Genomic DNA, 15,352 nt, shown 5'->3' with positions numbered 1-15,352 from the left:
CCTCAGCTTCTTGTCTTCTTCTGGCACGCGACGTGCGGTCGTTGGTTGGTTTGTTTGTTTGTTTGTTTGCCCTGAGGAGTTGGTTGTTGGACCTGTCGCGCGCTTGCCCACGTCTTCTTTTCTCGTTGTAGCGATCAGGAACATAAAGATTAAAAAAAATTAAGTCCAGCATCGCACTTGTGGTGCCAAGCCTTAAGGAAGTGCGCAGCTGGGCTGCCTTTCTTGTTTCTCTTTTTTTTTTTACACGAAAGTGTTTTATGCCGGGTCCACCACGCTCCATTGACGTATTTCCGTCAGGGATATGACGTTTGTAAAATATAAAGACTAACAGATGGCAAAGAAAAAACTTGAAGAAAAAGTTCCGTCATCGGGAGTCGAAACTCACGACCCCTCGCTCCGCAGCGCGCGGCGCGAAACGATTAAAGGAGTACTGACATTAATTTAAAATTTTTCGAGTTGTGCTTTAAATGAAAGTACGGGTGTCGAGAACCCTAAAAAGCTGTGTCGTGGTGCATGGGGATGCATTGCATATATTTTTAATGCCGCTTCTTTCAACCAGCAGTTTCGGTTTCGGTTTCAAGAGGGCGGCTTCATAGTGACGTGTCAAGTCTGCCCGTGACGTCACAGGCAGACTGCAACCCACGAATATTGCACCTGCTGTCCTTTGCTGTCAGTCGAACGTGGTTCATGATGAGTGAACTGTCGTCCAGTGCCTCCGACAGCGATTTCTGTATGTAGGCTGCATGCAGAACCCAGACTTCGCAAACCAGTGAGCTGACTTGAAACGTCATGGGGCTCTCCATGCGGTGAAGCTGCCTTGCAGATGCTGGGAGATGAAAACTTTAAAATCAAACTTAAATATTTATACGTGTTTCCCGGATGCGGTGTGGGGAGAGCGTTAACACTACATGCCAAGGAAACCAAAACGTCCGTTTTGCTGCACTTCAAAATCGTGTCAGTACTCCTTAAGCTACAGACGGCACGTTTTTCGCCGTGACACGGCGAGCTTTTTGTACACAATTTGCCGGTGGCGGTACTCAGAGATCGGTGGTACATCAGCGTGTTTTCGTGATCACTAGCGAGATGGCGCGAAGGGCTCGAAGAGCGCGCTTTAGAGATCGCTCCCCACGCGTCGCGATGAGTGCGCGCCTTTACAGGGCGTGGTCGCTCGTGCGCGCCCTTATGTCGCGATTGTGGTGGTTTATACGTCTTGTGCTCTCACCGCAAGTTTGCTTTGATAGCACGAAGGTCACTTCGCTAACGAATGGATGCTTTTGCGAGCTGCTCACACAAAAATAAGCTACAATCGGGACAGTTCGCGCTCATCCTGTGTATGTTCGTTTCGTGCGTCCTTTCTGCTTGAGCAGCGCGTTGCAAGTTTCGAGCTGCTTGCCGTTCTTGCGTGACATTACAATTTGTTGCTATAGCTTCATTCCTCGCCCTTGGGGTGAAAGAATGCCCACAACGCTCACCTACGTCTCTGAAGATACGTTTCACTTTCGTGTTATACCGGTTCTATGACAGAGGGATCAGCCATGTTTTTCTCGTTTTGTTTCTTCATCTCTTTCTTTTTCTCTCGTCTCTCTATTTTTTCTGTCTATTTATTTCTATTCTTTCTTCTCTTTCTTTGTCTCTCCTCTATTCTCGATTTCTTGCTTTCTATATATTCCTCTTTCTTTCATTCTTTCTCTTTTTCTTCCCTTTCTTTCTATGCTATACTTTACCTCTCCCTCCCCCTTTCCCCCGTCTCATCCTCACATCTCTCCTCCTCACCCTCACTTTTCTTTCCCATCCACTTGGTACACTATACTGTAGTGGATATCAACTTTAGAAATCCGCGCATTTCCTCCTCAAAGGCGGATGGTACACAAGCCCTGCACTAATACGCGCACTCCGACCTGACGTCATGACCGGACAGCCGGTGACCCCGCCTTCAGAGAACATTGCCGCGTGCATGGGCAGGACTATTTCTCAGTCGCGGAGGGCTGCCGCGCTTCGGTCGTTTGGGCGGGGCCTCTCCTGAATCTTATGTTGTATCCGACTATATACAAGGATATGTCCACGCTCTGCTAGCGTGCCTAGATAGCCGAATGGTTACGATACTCGCCTTCGCTGCGTGGGTACGGGGTTCTAATACCGCCTCGTGAAAAAATTTTCTGCGTGATGAAAATTCGTCTTTCTCTTTCGTCTTTCTTTCTGTCTCTCTTTATTTATTCTCTCTCTCTCTGTACTCGTTCTCTCACCAATCAGAGTTATTCCATTCCACGCCAGACAAATCGGCGCACGTGTTCTGGGAGCAAATGAAGAGGAGGACGAGCATAGCGCGTGCCGGTTCATGATAGCTTTCTGTTCGCGATGGATCACCCAACGGCTGGCGTGAACAGTTCCACCGCTAAAAATTTCTAGGAGCTTCACTGACCTAACGTCGCGACCACACCCATTATAGTAGTTTTGTCACCATCTGCCTACATGAAAGCCCGTCATCCCATTCAAAGTCATGGAAGAATTCTTGTAACACCTGTAAAGTACAGCTACTCTATATTGTGGTTGGGGCACAATTCACAAAGAGGCCGTTTGCACATATGCGCAAGTGGAATCCTGGTAACACTGTGATTATCCTCAATGGAACACTTTTCCTGCTCTCTACACTTTGCTTGGACTATCTATCTTCTATCTATCTATCTACTATCTATCTATCTATCTATCTATCTATCTATCTATCTATACTATCTATCTATCTATCTATCGTATCTATCTTCTATCTATCTATCTATCTATCTATCTATCTATCTATCTATCTATCTATCTATCTATCTATCTATCCGAGAGCACACGTTTAGCCATCGCCAACATTCCAGTTATAGACAGCTTCATATTTAGTGGGTCGGAGCGTAGTAGCGCATACACACTTTCTGTGGTAAATACCGCTAGGAGCAGCGTGATGCTCCGTAGCGATTTTCCACTAACCTCGACCTTTAAAAAAGATCTAGCCAGCTCCACGCCACCAAAGCCGTCGAAACAGCGAAGCCGATCCCTTCGTCCAGGCTATTGCCTTTCTATTGCCTACGTCGGGCGGCTTCTTCCTCTCGGCAGTAGACAAGCAGTCTTGGCCATTCTGAAGAGCGAACTCCCGAAGAATCGACACCCTTCTTTATACCCCAACGACCATCAATGAGCTACTTCTCGCAAACAGCTGTTTCTCACGCGCCTTCCGCCGAGCCTCACCCTAGCCCCTCTTGGCGTGCCTACCATTGGTTCTTCCTTTTCAACTAGCTTCACTCTTGCCGACAGGGGCAAGAGTGAAGCTCTTGGGAAAGCCCATTCCGTCAGGCCTTTCTCATCATGGCGCAGCCCTCCCCACTTCCTAACGAGCCTCCTCTGGCCACACCGCAAGGCTACGTGACCAGCGTTACACCGCCGGCGCCGGCGAAGGGTCGATCTGTATACACGCATGTTTTCCGGCTGACGGTCGTTGCAGCACATTGGTGAGCGTTTCTCTGCTACACGTCTTTCTCATGTTCAGCCCCCGCAAACGGTGTCTTAGAAAATTTCCTATATCTATTCTCGTCGTTCATGGCTGATACAGTGAATCACGTGTGGCGCATACCCGCATGCCATGCCCGTTGTAGGCAGGTGTGCGCCCACGTGACCGGAGGAAAGGGTTTCACGACGTACGCGACACGCACGTCCTGTCAGTCATGTTCATCATACACGTATGTCCCCCTATGCCAATTTCGGCGTTCAGTCCAACCCGACTGTATCGAACTCAGCTAACCGAATTACCCTTTATATCGAACTATTTTTGAACACGACAATGCTTTAACTTCAATGCACAGGAAAACTTACGGCTACATCGAACACAAATAGCCGTGGTACTTTATATATCGAACATCGCACACGCCCCAAGTTGGCTTTTCCTCACATAAGGGGACTTTCCCGCATGCATTTGGGAAAGAGAGCGGTGTGATTAGGAGGCGCCGCGCAATGTGAGTATCTCGCCATCGCGTGCCTTCTCCCATGATTCCTCGTCGTCACACTAGTCGGCCCGTCGTGCGGGGCGCCGCGTTAAGAACCTGGCTGTTCTCCGCAAGGCTGGAGATAATCAATAAATTCGAACGTAGGGAAAAGGAGACTGACATCGCCTCTGCGTACAGCATCCGAAGAAGCACGCCGAGTACGACACTGAAAAACAGGCAACCATTAGGACCAAGGCTTCCGGCGCCCGACGATTACGCAGAGCTGCGTATGAAGATGTTGAGGCGAGATTGTATGGTACATCGAGATTGTATTTTCTCGTGTATAACTCGCCCCTGCATGTAGCGCGCATCCCCTACTATACAAACCGCGCTGAATAACAAAAATATCCCCCTGCTCTGCCGTGAAGCCGCCGCCCATGCATTATCGTGAAGTAGTGCCGTAAAGCCAACTTGCAAACCAAAATTCGCACAGGAAATTCTGTAATTCCATAAAATATTTATATCGAATTATTCGATATATCGAATAATTCGATATAAATAAAAAAAAGAAACAGACGAAAAAATATAAAAAAGAAGAAACAAGATTTACTTCGATATATATATCGAAGTAAGACGAAAAAAATCTTGTTTCTTTTTTTTTGAGTTCGATATATGCGGGTTTGACTGTATACCAAGCTGGCGACCACGACGGCACCCAGAATATGGGCGGCTAGATAGATAGATGCTAGTTACCCCGTTGACGCATCCACCCATGACGTAGAAGTCACGTGCTAGAGGTCATGTGTTTAAATCCTGGAGAAACTTTTATTGGTCACTTACTTTGAGCTTACTTTATTGCATTGTTACATAAAGCTTATTAATACTTTCAATTTTACATATATGGGACACTGCTGTCACGGATCAATATTTGAGAGGAGGTAACTGCGCGCTTGTACGATGTCAACATGCTGCCGTAAGAACTTTGCGAACAAGCGGTGTGATAATGAGGTTACAGGGGCTAAAACAACCATTTCGGCTGGTTTCGGTTTCCCTCCACCCTTTTCCACCGCATAGAGGGGTAGGCGTAGCCATCCGTCGTGGCTACTTCAACATCGACAACGTAACAAGACGTCAGCGATTACGTCATTAGCGTGCAGCCAACCACCGAGCAACGCATACTCCACGTGTCGATCGTGTCAGCGACTTGCAGGCAGCGCGGTAACGAAGTGCGGTGCGAGGCACTGACGAGGTAATCCTCCATGCCGACTAGGTAAAGAAATACGCAACCCGCGCGACAACTGCAATGCTGAAACCACATCACAGCAGGATCAAAGCACAGTTTCGTGGTGCGTAAAGCCAAATGATGAGGTCAGTGCTTTCAGTGCTACGTAATGTTGCCCGGAGAAGTCTTCGCAGGAGAAGACTGGTCGGGTACAGGAATTGTTTTCATAACAGCGTCTGCGCGGCACTACGATATTCGTAAAATCTTATAGCCGCGGCCTTCTCTACCAATGAGCGAGCTTGTTTGGGAGGTGCAAAATATAAGCAGGGCCCTGGCTTTTAAAGGCCAACTCCGACGATTTGTCGAGGTCGATGGATCTCAATGAAATTCGCTGGGTATGTTCCTTTGAAGGTTTCCGTCATTTATGCCAAATTACAGGCTTGAGACACGCGCAGATTGTTTGCAAATGAATTTTAAAGATTGTCTGCAAACGGCCTCCCGGTTTCCCACAATTATTGGCAACATTGCGTCTGTGACGTCAATATTGTTATGGCGACGGAAGTGACGCAGCCGTGGGCACCGCTAACTGTCATTATCAGACGCGGCACTGTCAGTTGCAGACATTACAGCTGATGCGCGGCGTGCACACCTCTCCACTGTGCGCCTGCTCGTCCCGGCTGTCACAGTTTTCATACTCCGCGCCGGCGTGATCGGCATGCCTTGCACGACTTCCGGTTCGTAACAACTACTACGTCATACGTAGACAGTACACTCGGTTGGGTTTCGGTTTCGGTATTGCGTCTTTTTGCTTAATAAAAATTATTTTCGAATTTGCTGAGCATTTCTGCTATCGGGCGCGTGACAAGAGTGTCTCAGGAACGTAAAAGCACCATTACCTTGACATGGTGAAAAAATCGCCGGAGTTGGCCTTTAAAGAGGCTTGTAATGCTTATAGCAGGCATCAAAGAGTGAAAAAAAAAGTTTCTACAGGGTTTTCAGGAAAAAAATTGGTAAATCAAACTATGCAACAAATGTTACTATTAAAATATTCTAATCAGAAATAATAAGGCACTTGTTTTCAATTCCCTTAACCTTTTAACTACGCTGTACCTTATGCATACTATGTAGCAAGTACAGCTATCAAACATGTCACAGTAATGAAGTTTTACAGCAGTAATGCATGTTCATTTGCTTGGCAGACACAAGTAGTACTATTATATGTTAAGATGTGTGCTCGAGTATGCATGCTGGGCATGGGACCTTTCCAACTGCAACTGACAAGGAGACTGAAATGTGCAGTCTGCAACTGCAACAAAATACGCATGCCTCGTATAGCCAGGAAGCTTAGTGCAACAAAGCCGTCGACAATACTCGAACTTTACAAGCACTGAATAGCATTCTTTTAACAGAAACTAGTACTACAGCATATGCAATCCCAAAATGGCCGTTCAAAAGCGTGTCTTCCAATTCTTGCTCGTCAATAATGCAGAACAGTGTGGAACTCTGGAGCATAATCCAGGCTCCAGGTAATCTTGAAGTTCTTCAGGACACCATCCTTATACAGGAGACTCATATTAATTCAAACTTTCGGTTAATTAAAGAAAGTTTTGGTTGGCCCAGTATGTTTTCAATGTATTTTAAAGCTACTAATTCAAACTGCTTCAACGTGTTAATTCATACTTTAGCAGGGCCTTGGAGAAAATATTTGCACTAACAATCCGGTGTCGATCAAAGAAAAAAAGAAAAAATATCAGCATATCCTTGAAGTGAATGATGATGAGTGGTCAGAGCACAGGGGCATCATTTGGGTAACCTTGAATCTCCCGTACATCGCCACTCGAGCATGCAAACGAGTGGACACACTGTGTTATCAGTATACCATGTAATGCCGCTCTATCGTAGACCGAGAGTCCTCCCACTTCCCGGCACCTCTTGTACACTTCATTCGCTCTGACAGGCGGCAATTGACGCAAATCGCCACACAGAATCATATCCCCCAAACGGTTCGTCCAGTCTTTGAGCAATCTGTCTGAGACGGCAGTCAACGGCGTTCAAGTTTACGTTCGTTTTCATCCATGCAGAAAGAGAATGTGTGGTCTGGACACGCATTTGCATCGCAGCGTCCTCTCGTGTATTAAAGTGACATAAAGAGTCGATGACAAAGCTCGGTTCTAAGGCCCATAATGTGTACGCTGAAATCGCCGACTAGTATACAGGGTTTGTGCTTGTAGGGTGTTTATATTGTGTTGTCAAAATTACGATTGTTGTTCGTCTATTGTAAACCTTTTTTGATTCACATACATACATATGTTTCGACTATAGCAACGGTTTTCTAACCACCGTGACAGCGGACAGTGAGCGTCGACGACAAAGCTAGGTCCTAAGGTTTATAATTTCTATGTTGAAATAGCAGACTAGTATAAAGGGTTTGTGCTTCTATGTGTTTTACATTGTTCTGTCGCAATTATTACACGCCCTTGTGCACCGCAGCGCCCCTAGAGCACTCCATGCAAAACTGAGACACACTGCTGCCTCGCCGGACATGGGACATGCCTCGACCCTAAGGTGCTTTGCCCCTAAAAAAAAAAACAGACAATCTGGCCTTGGTCAGAATAGCATCCCAAGATAGCAGGCAAACATGGCACATTTCGTCCCTTAATTATATACGCATGCACGTGCCGTACAATAACAATTACCAGTATGATTAATTGTTAACGTGTGAAAGTATTATACGAGCACTGACACAAAATTTCGAAGGCGAGATAAGAGTGAAATAGATGTATGTGGAGCCGTACACAACGTCTACAAATGTCAAGGGCCAATATAGCCTAGAACATATTTAAAATCAATTTTAAAGTGCATGCCGTGCGACTGAGCGAGATGCGAGCGCTTCGCGACGCCGACATCAATGCGGCGGATGTGTAAACAAACCTACGTCACGAGTTTGTGTTGGCTGGTTGTGCCCTTGCGCTTGCGCCGTGTTACCTGCCATTTCTTCCTCCGTGCCTGCGGCTTTGCGTTATGCCCGCTCACGCTAGCGGCAAGCCTGCCGCAACGGCGCGGTGCCGCAGAACGTCGGCCATCGCCGCACGTGCGAGAGCTGTCCAACTTGCACGGCAAGCTTTGCCGGCGAGGCATTCGCGCCTCCGAAAAACATGGCAGCACTGCCAAAAGTGGTTGTCGTCCACTTCGAATCTATCAAGTGGCCGCCGTGCGCTCTGTAACGTGTAAGTTCCGAACTGATGCTTCCATTTGCTTTAGATTCACGTCCTTAAACTTCGACAGCAATGTATTCGTCCCGATTCGGCGCCGTTTTTGGAGCCATAGTCAAATAATCGATGCTGTAAGCTTAGCGAGTCGAGATGGGCGCTTCCGAATGCTCGGAGGACATAGATTACGCGTTTGTTAGTTGTTTCTAATCCTCCATAGCTGGCGCCACTTGACCTGGTTCGGCGCCCACCACACCCACGCTCGCGCGCCGCCTACGTCACAATTTTGCGTGTTCACGTGGCCAGCTGTGTTTTCCCGGCCTCCGGAGGATGCTGCCTAGCTCGGTGCTCTTTGAAACCGAAACTGCAACTGGGCGCTCTAAAAACGTCTCTGAATAAATAACCGTCGCGCACTCGCACATACGAGGTTTGCAGCCGTGATAAGTGGATATCATAAGCTATCTATTGCAACAAAAAAAAACAAGGTGCAAAATTTTTGTGTCAGTGCTCCTTTAACTGGCAATCATTCACAGCTGTCTATGATGTAGCTGCGACACTAAGAAATAATAAACACCACAGCACAAGTTGGTATATTATTTCGAGTCATTTATGAGAACTGCTAACTCAAGCTTCTGATACCACAAAGAAAATCCTGAGGCCCCCCCCTTCCCGGAGTTTGGATTATCAAGAGCCTACTGCAAATCCAGATACATAATGGCAGACTTATTTCGTTTGGTAATTTCACAGGGAGAGAAGTTTCACTTTAGTAACGCATGTAAACACATTTCCACTGATGGGGATGTTTCCTATACTTAGTAATTTGGTCAAGAGTTTCAAAAGCTTTTAAATGAGCTAACTGGACTAGACCTAAGGGTCCCTCTTCGGACTTGACAACAGCATTTGGTCACTTGAAAGAACACGAGCATACAGTAAGTTTTTTTGCTCTCAACTCAGAACTTGGTTATTTTTTTTTTGTCACACTACTAGCACCAGTAATGTGCTCTCTCATGCAACGACTTAAGTCAACAGTGACACCCCTTTTCACAAACATACTTTATTAACCAACAGGCATGAGGCAGAAATATGCAGAATTAACTACGTCGTCTCAGCATTTAGTATTAGCCAATTGTGCCTTACATTTGCAAACCAGAAATGACATTTTAACTTAAATACAACTCTAATTACAAAGTGAAGGTTGAAAATTTGGGAAAAGGAACACAGTAAAGCCAGGACAAGTCTACCATTTCAACAGGCTCTAAACGATAAGGAAGACTGCAATGCCCCATGACTCCCTTGCAGCCGATTGCCACCTCAAACTGAGCGAATGAAACAATGAACACTGAAAATTGGCAGCAGTATACAAATGTATATTTACAGTCATGAGACTATTGTACAAGTTTTCTACTATATTTCCTATTTTCTCCTTCCTGGACTTTTCGACCTTGATCTCCTAGTTTTGGACCTCCGCACTGGAGATGGACTTTTACTGTGCGACCTGAAAGCAAAAAAAATAATGAGATGCCATTAGAAAAAAAGAAAAAGTAGTTGTTAGGATAAAGACCGTGGTGAGAAATGCCCAAGGAAATTGCACAATGCTCAACCTTACACAAGAAAAATATGAGAGACTTTTAATTCAGCAATAAGAAAGCTCATTTGGCATTGCGTTCAGTACAAAAAAGAAACCACAACAAAGTAAGCCAACTTTGCACTAGTGGTGTCGAGCCTAAAGGAACAGCGGTGCTGGGTGGCCTTCCTTGTTTCTTTTTATTTTTCCCTTTCTTTTTTTTATTGCGATAGCAATTATAAGGACAGTCTCGATGGGTTTTTGCCGTCGCCGTCATGTCCCCTATGAAATCCAAATGGATAAGATCCCCCCCGCGCATCGTATGTTCTACCGTGGGTAAAAGCGCGCGAGCGGGGGCGACAAACGCGGCCGAAGCAGAGATCCAACGAGCCAGCCCATATCTGTCGCTCGGAGAGTGCATGCGATAACATCACCCCGCTCGGGAGGCCTGCTGTTGAAGCGGACAGGAAATGCCCCGCCCCTCTTTAACGAGCATGAAAAGACGCAAGGAGGGGAGGGTGTCGCGTGCGCTATCTCTATCTCGACAGCCATCACAGTGGGCTGCTCGTATACCCTTCCATGTGCTGCGCTCTCAACGCGAAGTGACTATGCGGACAGAGCATCTCTCCCTGGAGTGGCTGTATTCTCTTACACCAGCGTTTTGGAGTTACACGAGATCGGATACGAAACAGTTAGCTGCCAGCCTCACTTCGTATAACACTACAGTTTGTTGTTATCGCATTCATTGCTTCGCCCTTGCGGTGAAACTGTGACTTTTTTTTCACTTTTTATTTCCTTTTTTATATTTTTCTGTTTTTTCTATCTCTTTTTTGTCTGTTTATTTCTATTTCTTTCTCTTTCTCACTCTTTCCACTTCTCCTCTTTCTCTCTCTCTGTTCTCGTTTCCTCTATATCTTTTTCTCTCAGTCTTTCTATCTTTTCTGCTGTCTTTCTTCCCTTTCTTTCTCTCTTTCTCTACAGACGTTTAGGGCCTACACACGATGCACAGCCGCATGTAGTGAGTGGAGGTGCCTGGGCTGGAGAGGTTTGCAGCTGCACAAAGTGTTCACGTGATCAGCTATGCGTAGTCCCAGAGAAGTATTGGCAGGAACATGTCATGTGAATAGCTTTACGTGGTTTTCATGGGAACATGTCACGTGACTATCTTTACTTGGTTTTGGCAAGAACATATCATGTGAGCAACTTTACGTGGTTTTCACATCATTCCTCCTCACCATCAATTCCCTTTTCCACCCTCTTGCTATAAGTACTATGCTGTGCATGGCAATGCCAGGCTAGGAGCTGCTTGGCACATACCCGCTTTATGTGGTTCATACCCACCGAGTTTTCTGTCGGCTCTGCACAGCATAACGCAAAGCTTAACAGCCCCGCAGTAAAAATAGGCTCAAGCATCAAAAGCACAAAATGTGAAAGCAACATATGGATATGAACACAACAGTTCATCATGCTACATTTGCAAGTACCCGGAACTAGTTTAATGTCAGAGAGTGTTAATTCTCCGTTCAGATGGGCATATTCGGGGTACCATGCAACTAGTGCCACTTTGGTAGCACAACAACATGCTACATTAAAAGTTGTCATTTATGAATGAAAGCACAGCCAAAGAGGCTTACTTTAACTCGCCCAGACAAAAAAATAAATCAAATACCACAGATTCATGCACGTGCAATAGACATATCGGTTGGCCAAAAGGCCATGCTGAAAGCATCAACACTTGTTTCCTTAGAAAAAGATAACACTTTAGCTAAGACACAAACATGTTAATTTTTTATTTTTATACTGCACTTCAACTTGGTTTTGTAACTGCTGCTGTCAAGGCTACAGACCTTAAAGAGACTAATTTTCTACAGTATCTGGCACATATACATAACAATTCATAAACCTTTTAGGAAGAACCAGCATCGGTATGACGAGGTACAGTTAGGTGGAGAGTTGAGTCCCCCATCTCCTAAAAGAAAAAGTTGTGCCCAAATGGTTAAAGGGTCCCTCACCAAGCCACACTGCAAATTTTGGATTTGAAATAGCAAGAGCAAGGAATGTCAAGTACACGCAGCATATGAGGGATGGACGTGACATGACAGCAAGTCGCACGATCGCATTAACCTGCCTACTCCCCCAGTTTGCCCTGACCAACAGCATGTCTAAGTCCTAATCTTCTATACTTTCACCTTCCTTCACCAACCACACTATTTCTTGATGTTCCTCAGCAGCTCTGACACCCTTTCCTTTCTCAAACCTCCTCACACTGTCTTGTTACAGCTTCACCGAGTTTTGGCCAATCGAATCACGTCATGTTGGAAGCAACATAAAAAACCCGAGAACCATAGAAAAGTGTCTGAAGTGGCGAACAAGCGATCGTTTGAAAACCAAACCAGTGGCTACGTGACTGGAACCGTTACCGACTGGTCGAGCTAACCTTTTAGACACTGCCTGCCGCGGCGACCGGTGATGTTTGTGATGGTGGTGCCTTTCCCGTGACGGTGACCGGGAGGTGTCCCTGCCGTGCCGATGGTGGCGATGACGATGCCTGGTGGGGGAACGTGACCGGTGGCGGGATTTGGATGAGGACTTGTGTGACCTGTGGCGTGGGGATACTATTTCTGCAGATGGAGCCCTGTCACTGCTCCGTTCCCTTGCAGTGTTGGCAGCAGGTGAAGCCGGAAGTGAGTCAGTAGGAGCTCGTGAGATCTCGGCAAGCCTGCAGGTTGTAGTACATGATACATGAGGGACTTTCATATCCCTTAGGAGTATGTCAATGCAGCTCGACACGTACTACATATAATTTAATTACAGTGACGCTGCACAGATCAAATTATTGTTTAGGCATAATAAGCTTTTGAGCAGAGACAAAATACAACGCACTTATGGGGTGTACAAGACGCGATGGCTTTGCTGCTGCCCGAGACAAATGACAGGCTACTGTCGTGGATGTTGTCGCTGAGTCGAGCAAGATATTTCTCGCATCTGAGGTTCACCAAGAATCACTTAGATTCTATGCTATGGTGGTAGAAATGCATTAAGTAGTGTTCTGTCTCATATAATTACTGAGTGACTCTCTTCAGACACCACAAAACCACAAATTTATTTTCTTTAAGGGGAGATATGGCAATGGGAACGGTAAACTTGGTCAAGATAATCAATTTACTTCAATTCCCTTCTCAATCCTCAGACCATCTCTTACGTCATGGCGAAATATTACAACAAAATAGGCAGTAGAAGTTGAGAAAAAAGTGCTTCACTAGTTTGCTCTCATGCTGGCATAAAACTTTCTTGCTACACTGTGACGGACAACAATCTCCAGCCGGCCATTTCTCTGGCGGGAAAAGTTATCATCACGTGCGCGTGGTAGTGTTGGTGGTGGCAGTACGTAATTAGGTATGAGTTCAGAGCACGTTTCGGCTTAAGACAGGGGGTTGCGGTTGCATTGTGAACGAAGTCGCGAATGACGAAAATTGCGACTTTCGACTGCTCTTATGCAAAATAAGTGCTGGATTTACGTATCTACAAAGGAAATGAAAATGCATTGATGTAATAGACAATTGTTTATTATTTTCTTTATGCTTTCGATAATTCAGCACTCGTTTAATTCTGACATTTTTTCCGGTCCCATAAAATCCGATTTAACAAGCTCTTACTGTATGTGCAGGACATTTCAAAAATCTTTTATGTGCTTATTTGATTATTAAAGAGTAAACCAATAGCTTTATGGCACAGAATGGGCCCTCATGAATATCCACATGCAAAAATCTTGACAAACTTCTGTCGAATTCACTAATTAACTTTGTAATGACAATGAGAGTATATCAATTGTTGAAACTCAAGAACTTCAACAGAGAGCTCGAAACCGATTTCAGTTATATCAGCATAACAGATCACATCTGCATACCAAATTTCATCACTTTATCCCTACAAAAAAACAAAAATAATTTTCATTGCCACGGCTCCCATCAGGTGCTGCTGAAAGACCCCCAGAGAGAGAAAAATCTGACCTGCTTGCCGGTTCCTTCGGTGTAGAAGTACCACTAGAACCCTTGGAGCCCTCGCGCTGTTGTCCAGCTGGTGCCGCCGAGGCGGAGCCCATGGCACCAGCATCTTGAGAGTCCTTGATCATGCTGAGGAATTTTGCAAGGCGCTTCTTGCGTTCCAGCTGTAGCTGCCGAGCCGGGGAGAGCCGGTCCTTCGACGACGCACCCTCTGAAAACGAATGAACACAGCAACATTCCTGGCATGAAGTCCCACTACATAAAGAAGTCAAATTGAAATCTCGCGTTCTTACAGATCCCGGAGGTATGCAAGACAGGTAAAAGAATTTGGATGTGATGGCACAAACAAGTGCAAACCTCTAGCAATGCGTGCGACAGCGAAATTTTGTGAAATTAACAGATCTTGGTCGCGCACACCATACTAATTACATAATCGCAAACTTTAGATCTTGTAATTGCTGCATCTTTCAATTATTCTTGTCCTCATGCAAACGAGGTCCCAATTCACGGACAAATGCAGCGCAACTTAAATGAATACAGGATACACAGACCGACACAGATGAGCGCCATGTGTCTTCTGTATTGGTCTAAGTCACGCTACATTTGTCTAAGTAAGAACCAACTCGCCAAAGTCAAGGTATTATGGGTCCGAATTCAGTTTCCACCTATATAACTTTCTTCTGTATGCAGATTTCATGCAAATCTTATCATTTTATTGACATAAGACAATGTTGATTCTTATTATTGATGAACCACAACAGCACAACTACCGAGACAAGGACGATAAGAAGGACGAACGAGGCGCTTGTTTTTCCTTCTTCTTATCGTGCTTGTCTCGGTAGTTGCGCTGTGGTTCATCATGCATCACCAACTCGCCCAAATCTTCCCATTGCTATGATTCTAATAAACCTGTTTGTTTGCAACAAGCCACGTGTTGTTCGAGAGCTCTAACACGAACACTACACATTCTTACCTAAATGCTTATCCCTGGCAACCTTCTCCACCGCTTTTGCCGGTTCTTCGTTGGGTGCAGCGACCGATGGCGTAGCCGGTACAGCCGAGCCCGCAGCCTCGACCGGCTCTTCGGAGTCCGATTCGTCAGCATTAAGTGGCAACCGCTTTTTGTCCTTTCCTTCTAAATCCTTCAGCTTGAGCGTAAAACTCACAGGACCTGGATGCAAGCATTGAAGCACACAAGGACGTCATGAAATGAGCCTGCAGCAACTATTTAGCTGCACATCACAAACGTTCTAGGGCTAGCATAAGCACTGAACAACAACACCAAACTGCATGAACCCAACGGTTAATGAAGCCCACGAATGAATAAGGGTGTGGCTTGTAGTTCTTAATTGAAGCAAACTAATTAAGAAATACAGGGAGGTGAAAGTGGACCGAAA

At 45.7% G+C, this 15,352-nt stretch overlaps 2 protein-coding genes across 4 annotated transcripts in view; one reads left to right on the top strand and one right to left on the bottom strand.

The window, feature by feature from the left end:
- Positions 1-15,352, top strand: part of LOC119396060 (inositol oxygenase) — a 254,688-nt gene that overhangs the window by 170,242 nt on the left and 69,094 nt on the right. The window lies entirely within an intron of this gene.
- The window catches only part of LOC119396061 (splicing factor, suppressor of white-apricot homolog), a 50,946-nt gene that overhangs the window by 4,673 nt on the left and 30,921 nt on the right, over positions 1-15,352 (bottom strand). The window contains exons 10-13 of one of the 3 annotated variants that reach the window (XM_037663123.2): positions 14,929-15,126; positions 13,962-14,166; positions 12,389-12,670; positions 9,739-9,882 (exon numbers count right to left, since the gene is read on the bottom strand). In XM_037663123.2, coding sequence (XP_037519051.1) covers positions 9,801-9,882; positions 12,389-12,670; positions 13,962-14,166; positions 14,929-15,126 — 767 coding nt within the window. In that variant the 3' untranslated portion in view covers positions 9,739-9,800. Of the gene's footprint in view, positions 1-9,738; positions 9,883-12,388; positions 12,671-13,961; positions 14,167-14,928; positions 15,127-15,352 lie in introns of those variants that run through there. The other 2 variants (XM_037663124.2, XM_049416883.1) reach the window with 2 other exon arrangements.

The sequence above is a fragment of the Rhipicephalus sanguineus genome, chromosome 6 (genome assembly GCF_013339695.2).
Source record: "Rhipicephalus sanguineus isolate Rsan-2018 chromosome 6, BIME_Rsan_1.4, whole genome shotgun sequence".
Classification (NCBI taxonomy): Eukaryota; Metazoa; Arthropoda; class Arachnida; order Ixodida; family Ixodidae; genus Rhipicephalus; species Rhipicephalus sanguineus.
The sequence above is the reverse complement of the archived record's forward strand: the minus strand, read 5'-3'. Positions and strand labels throughout refer to the sequence as shown.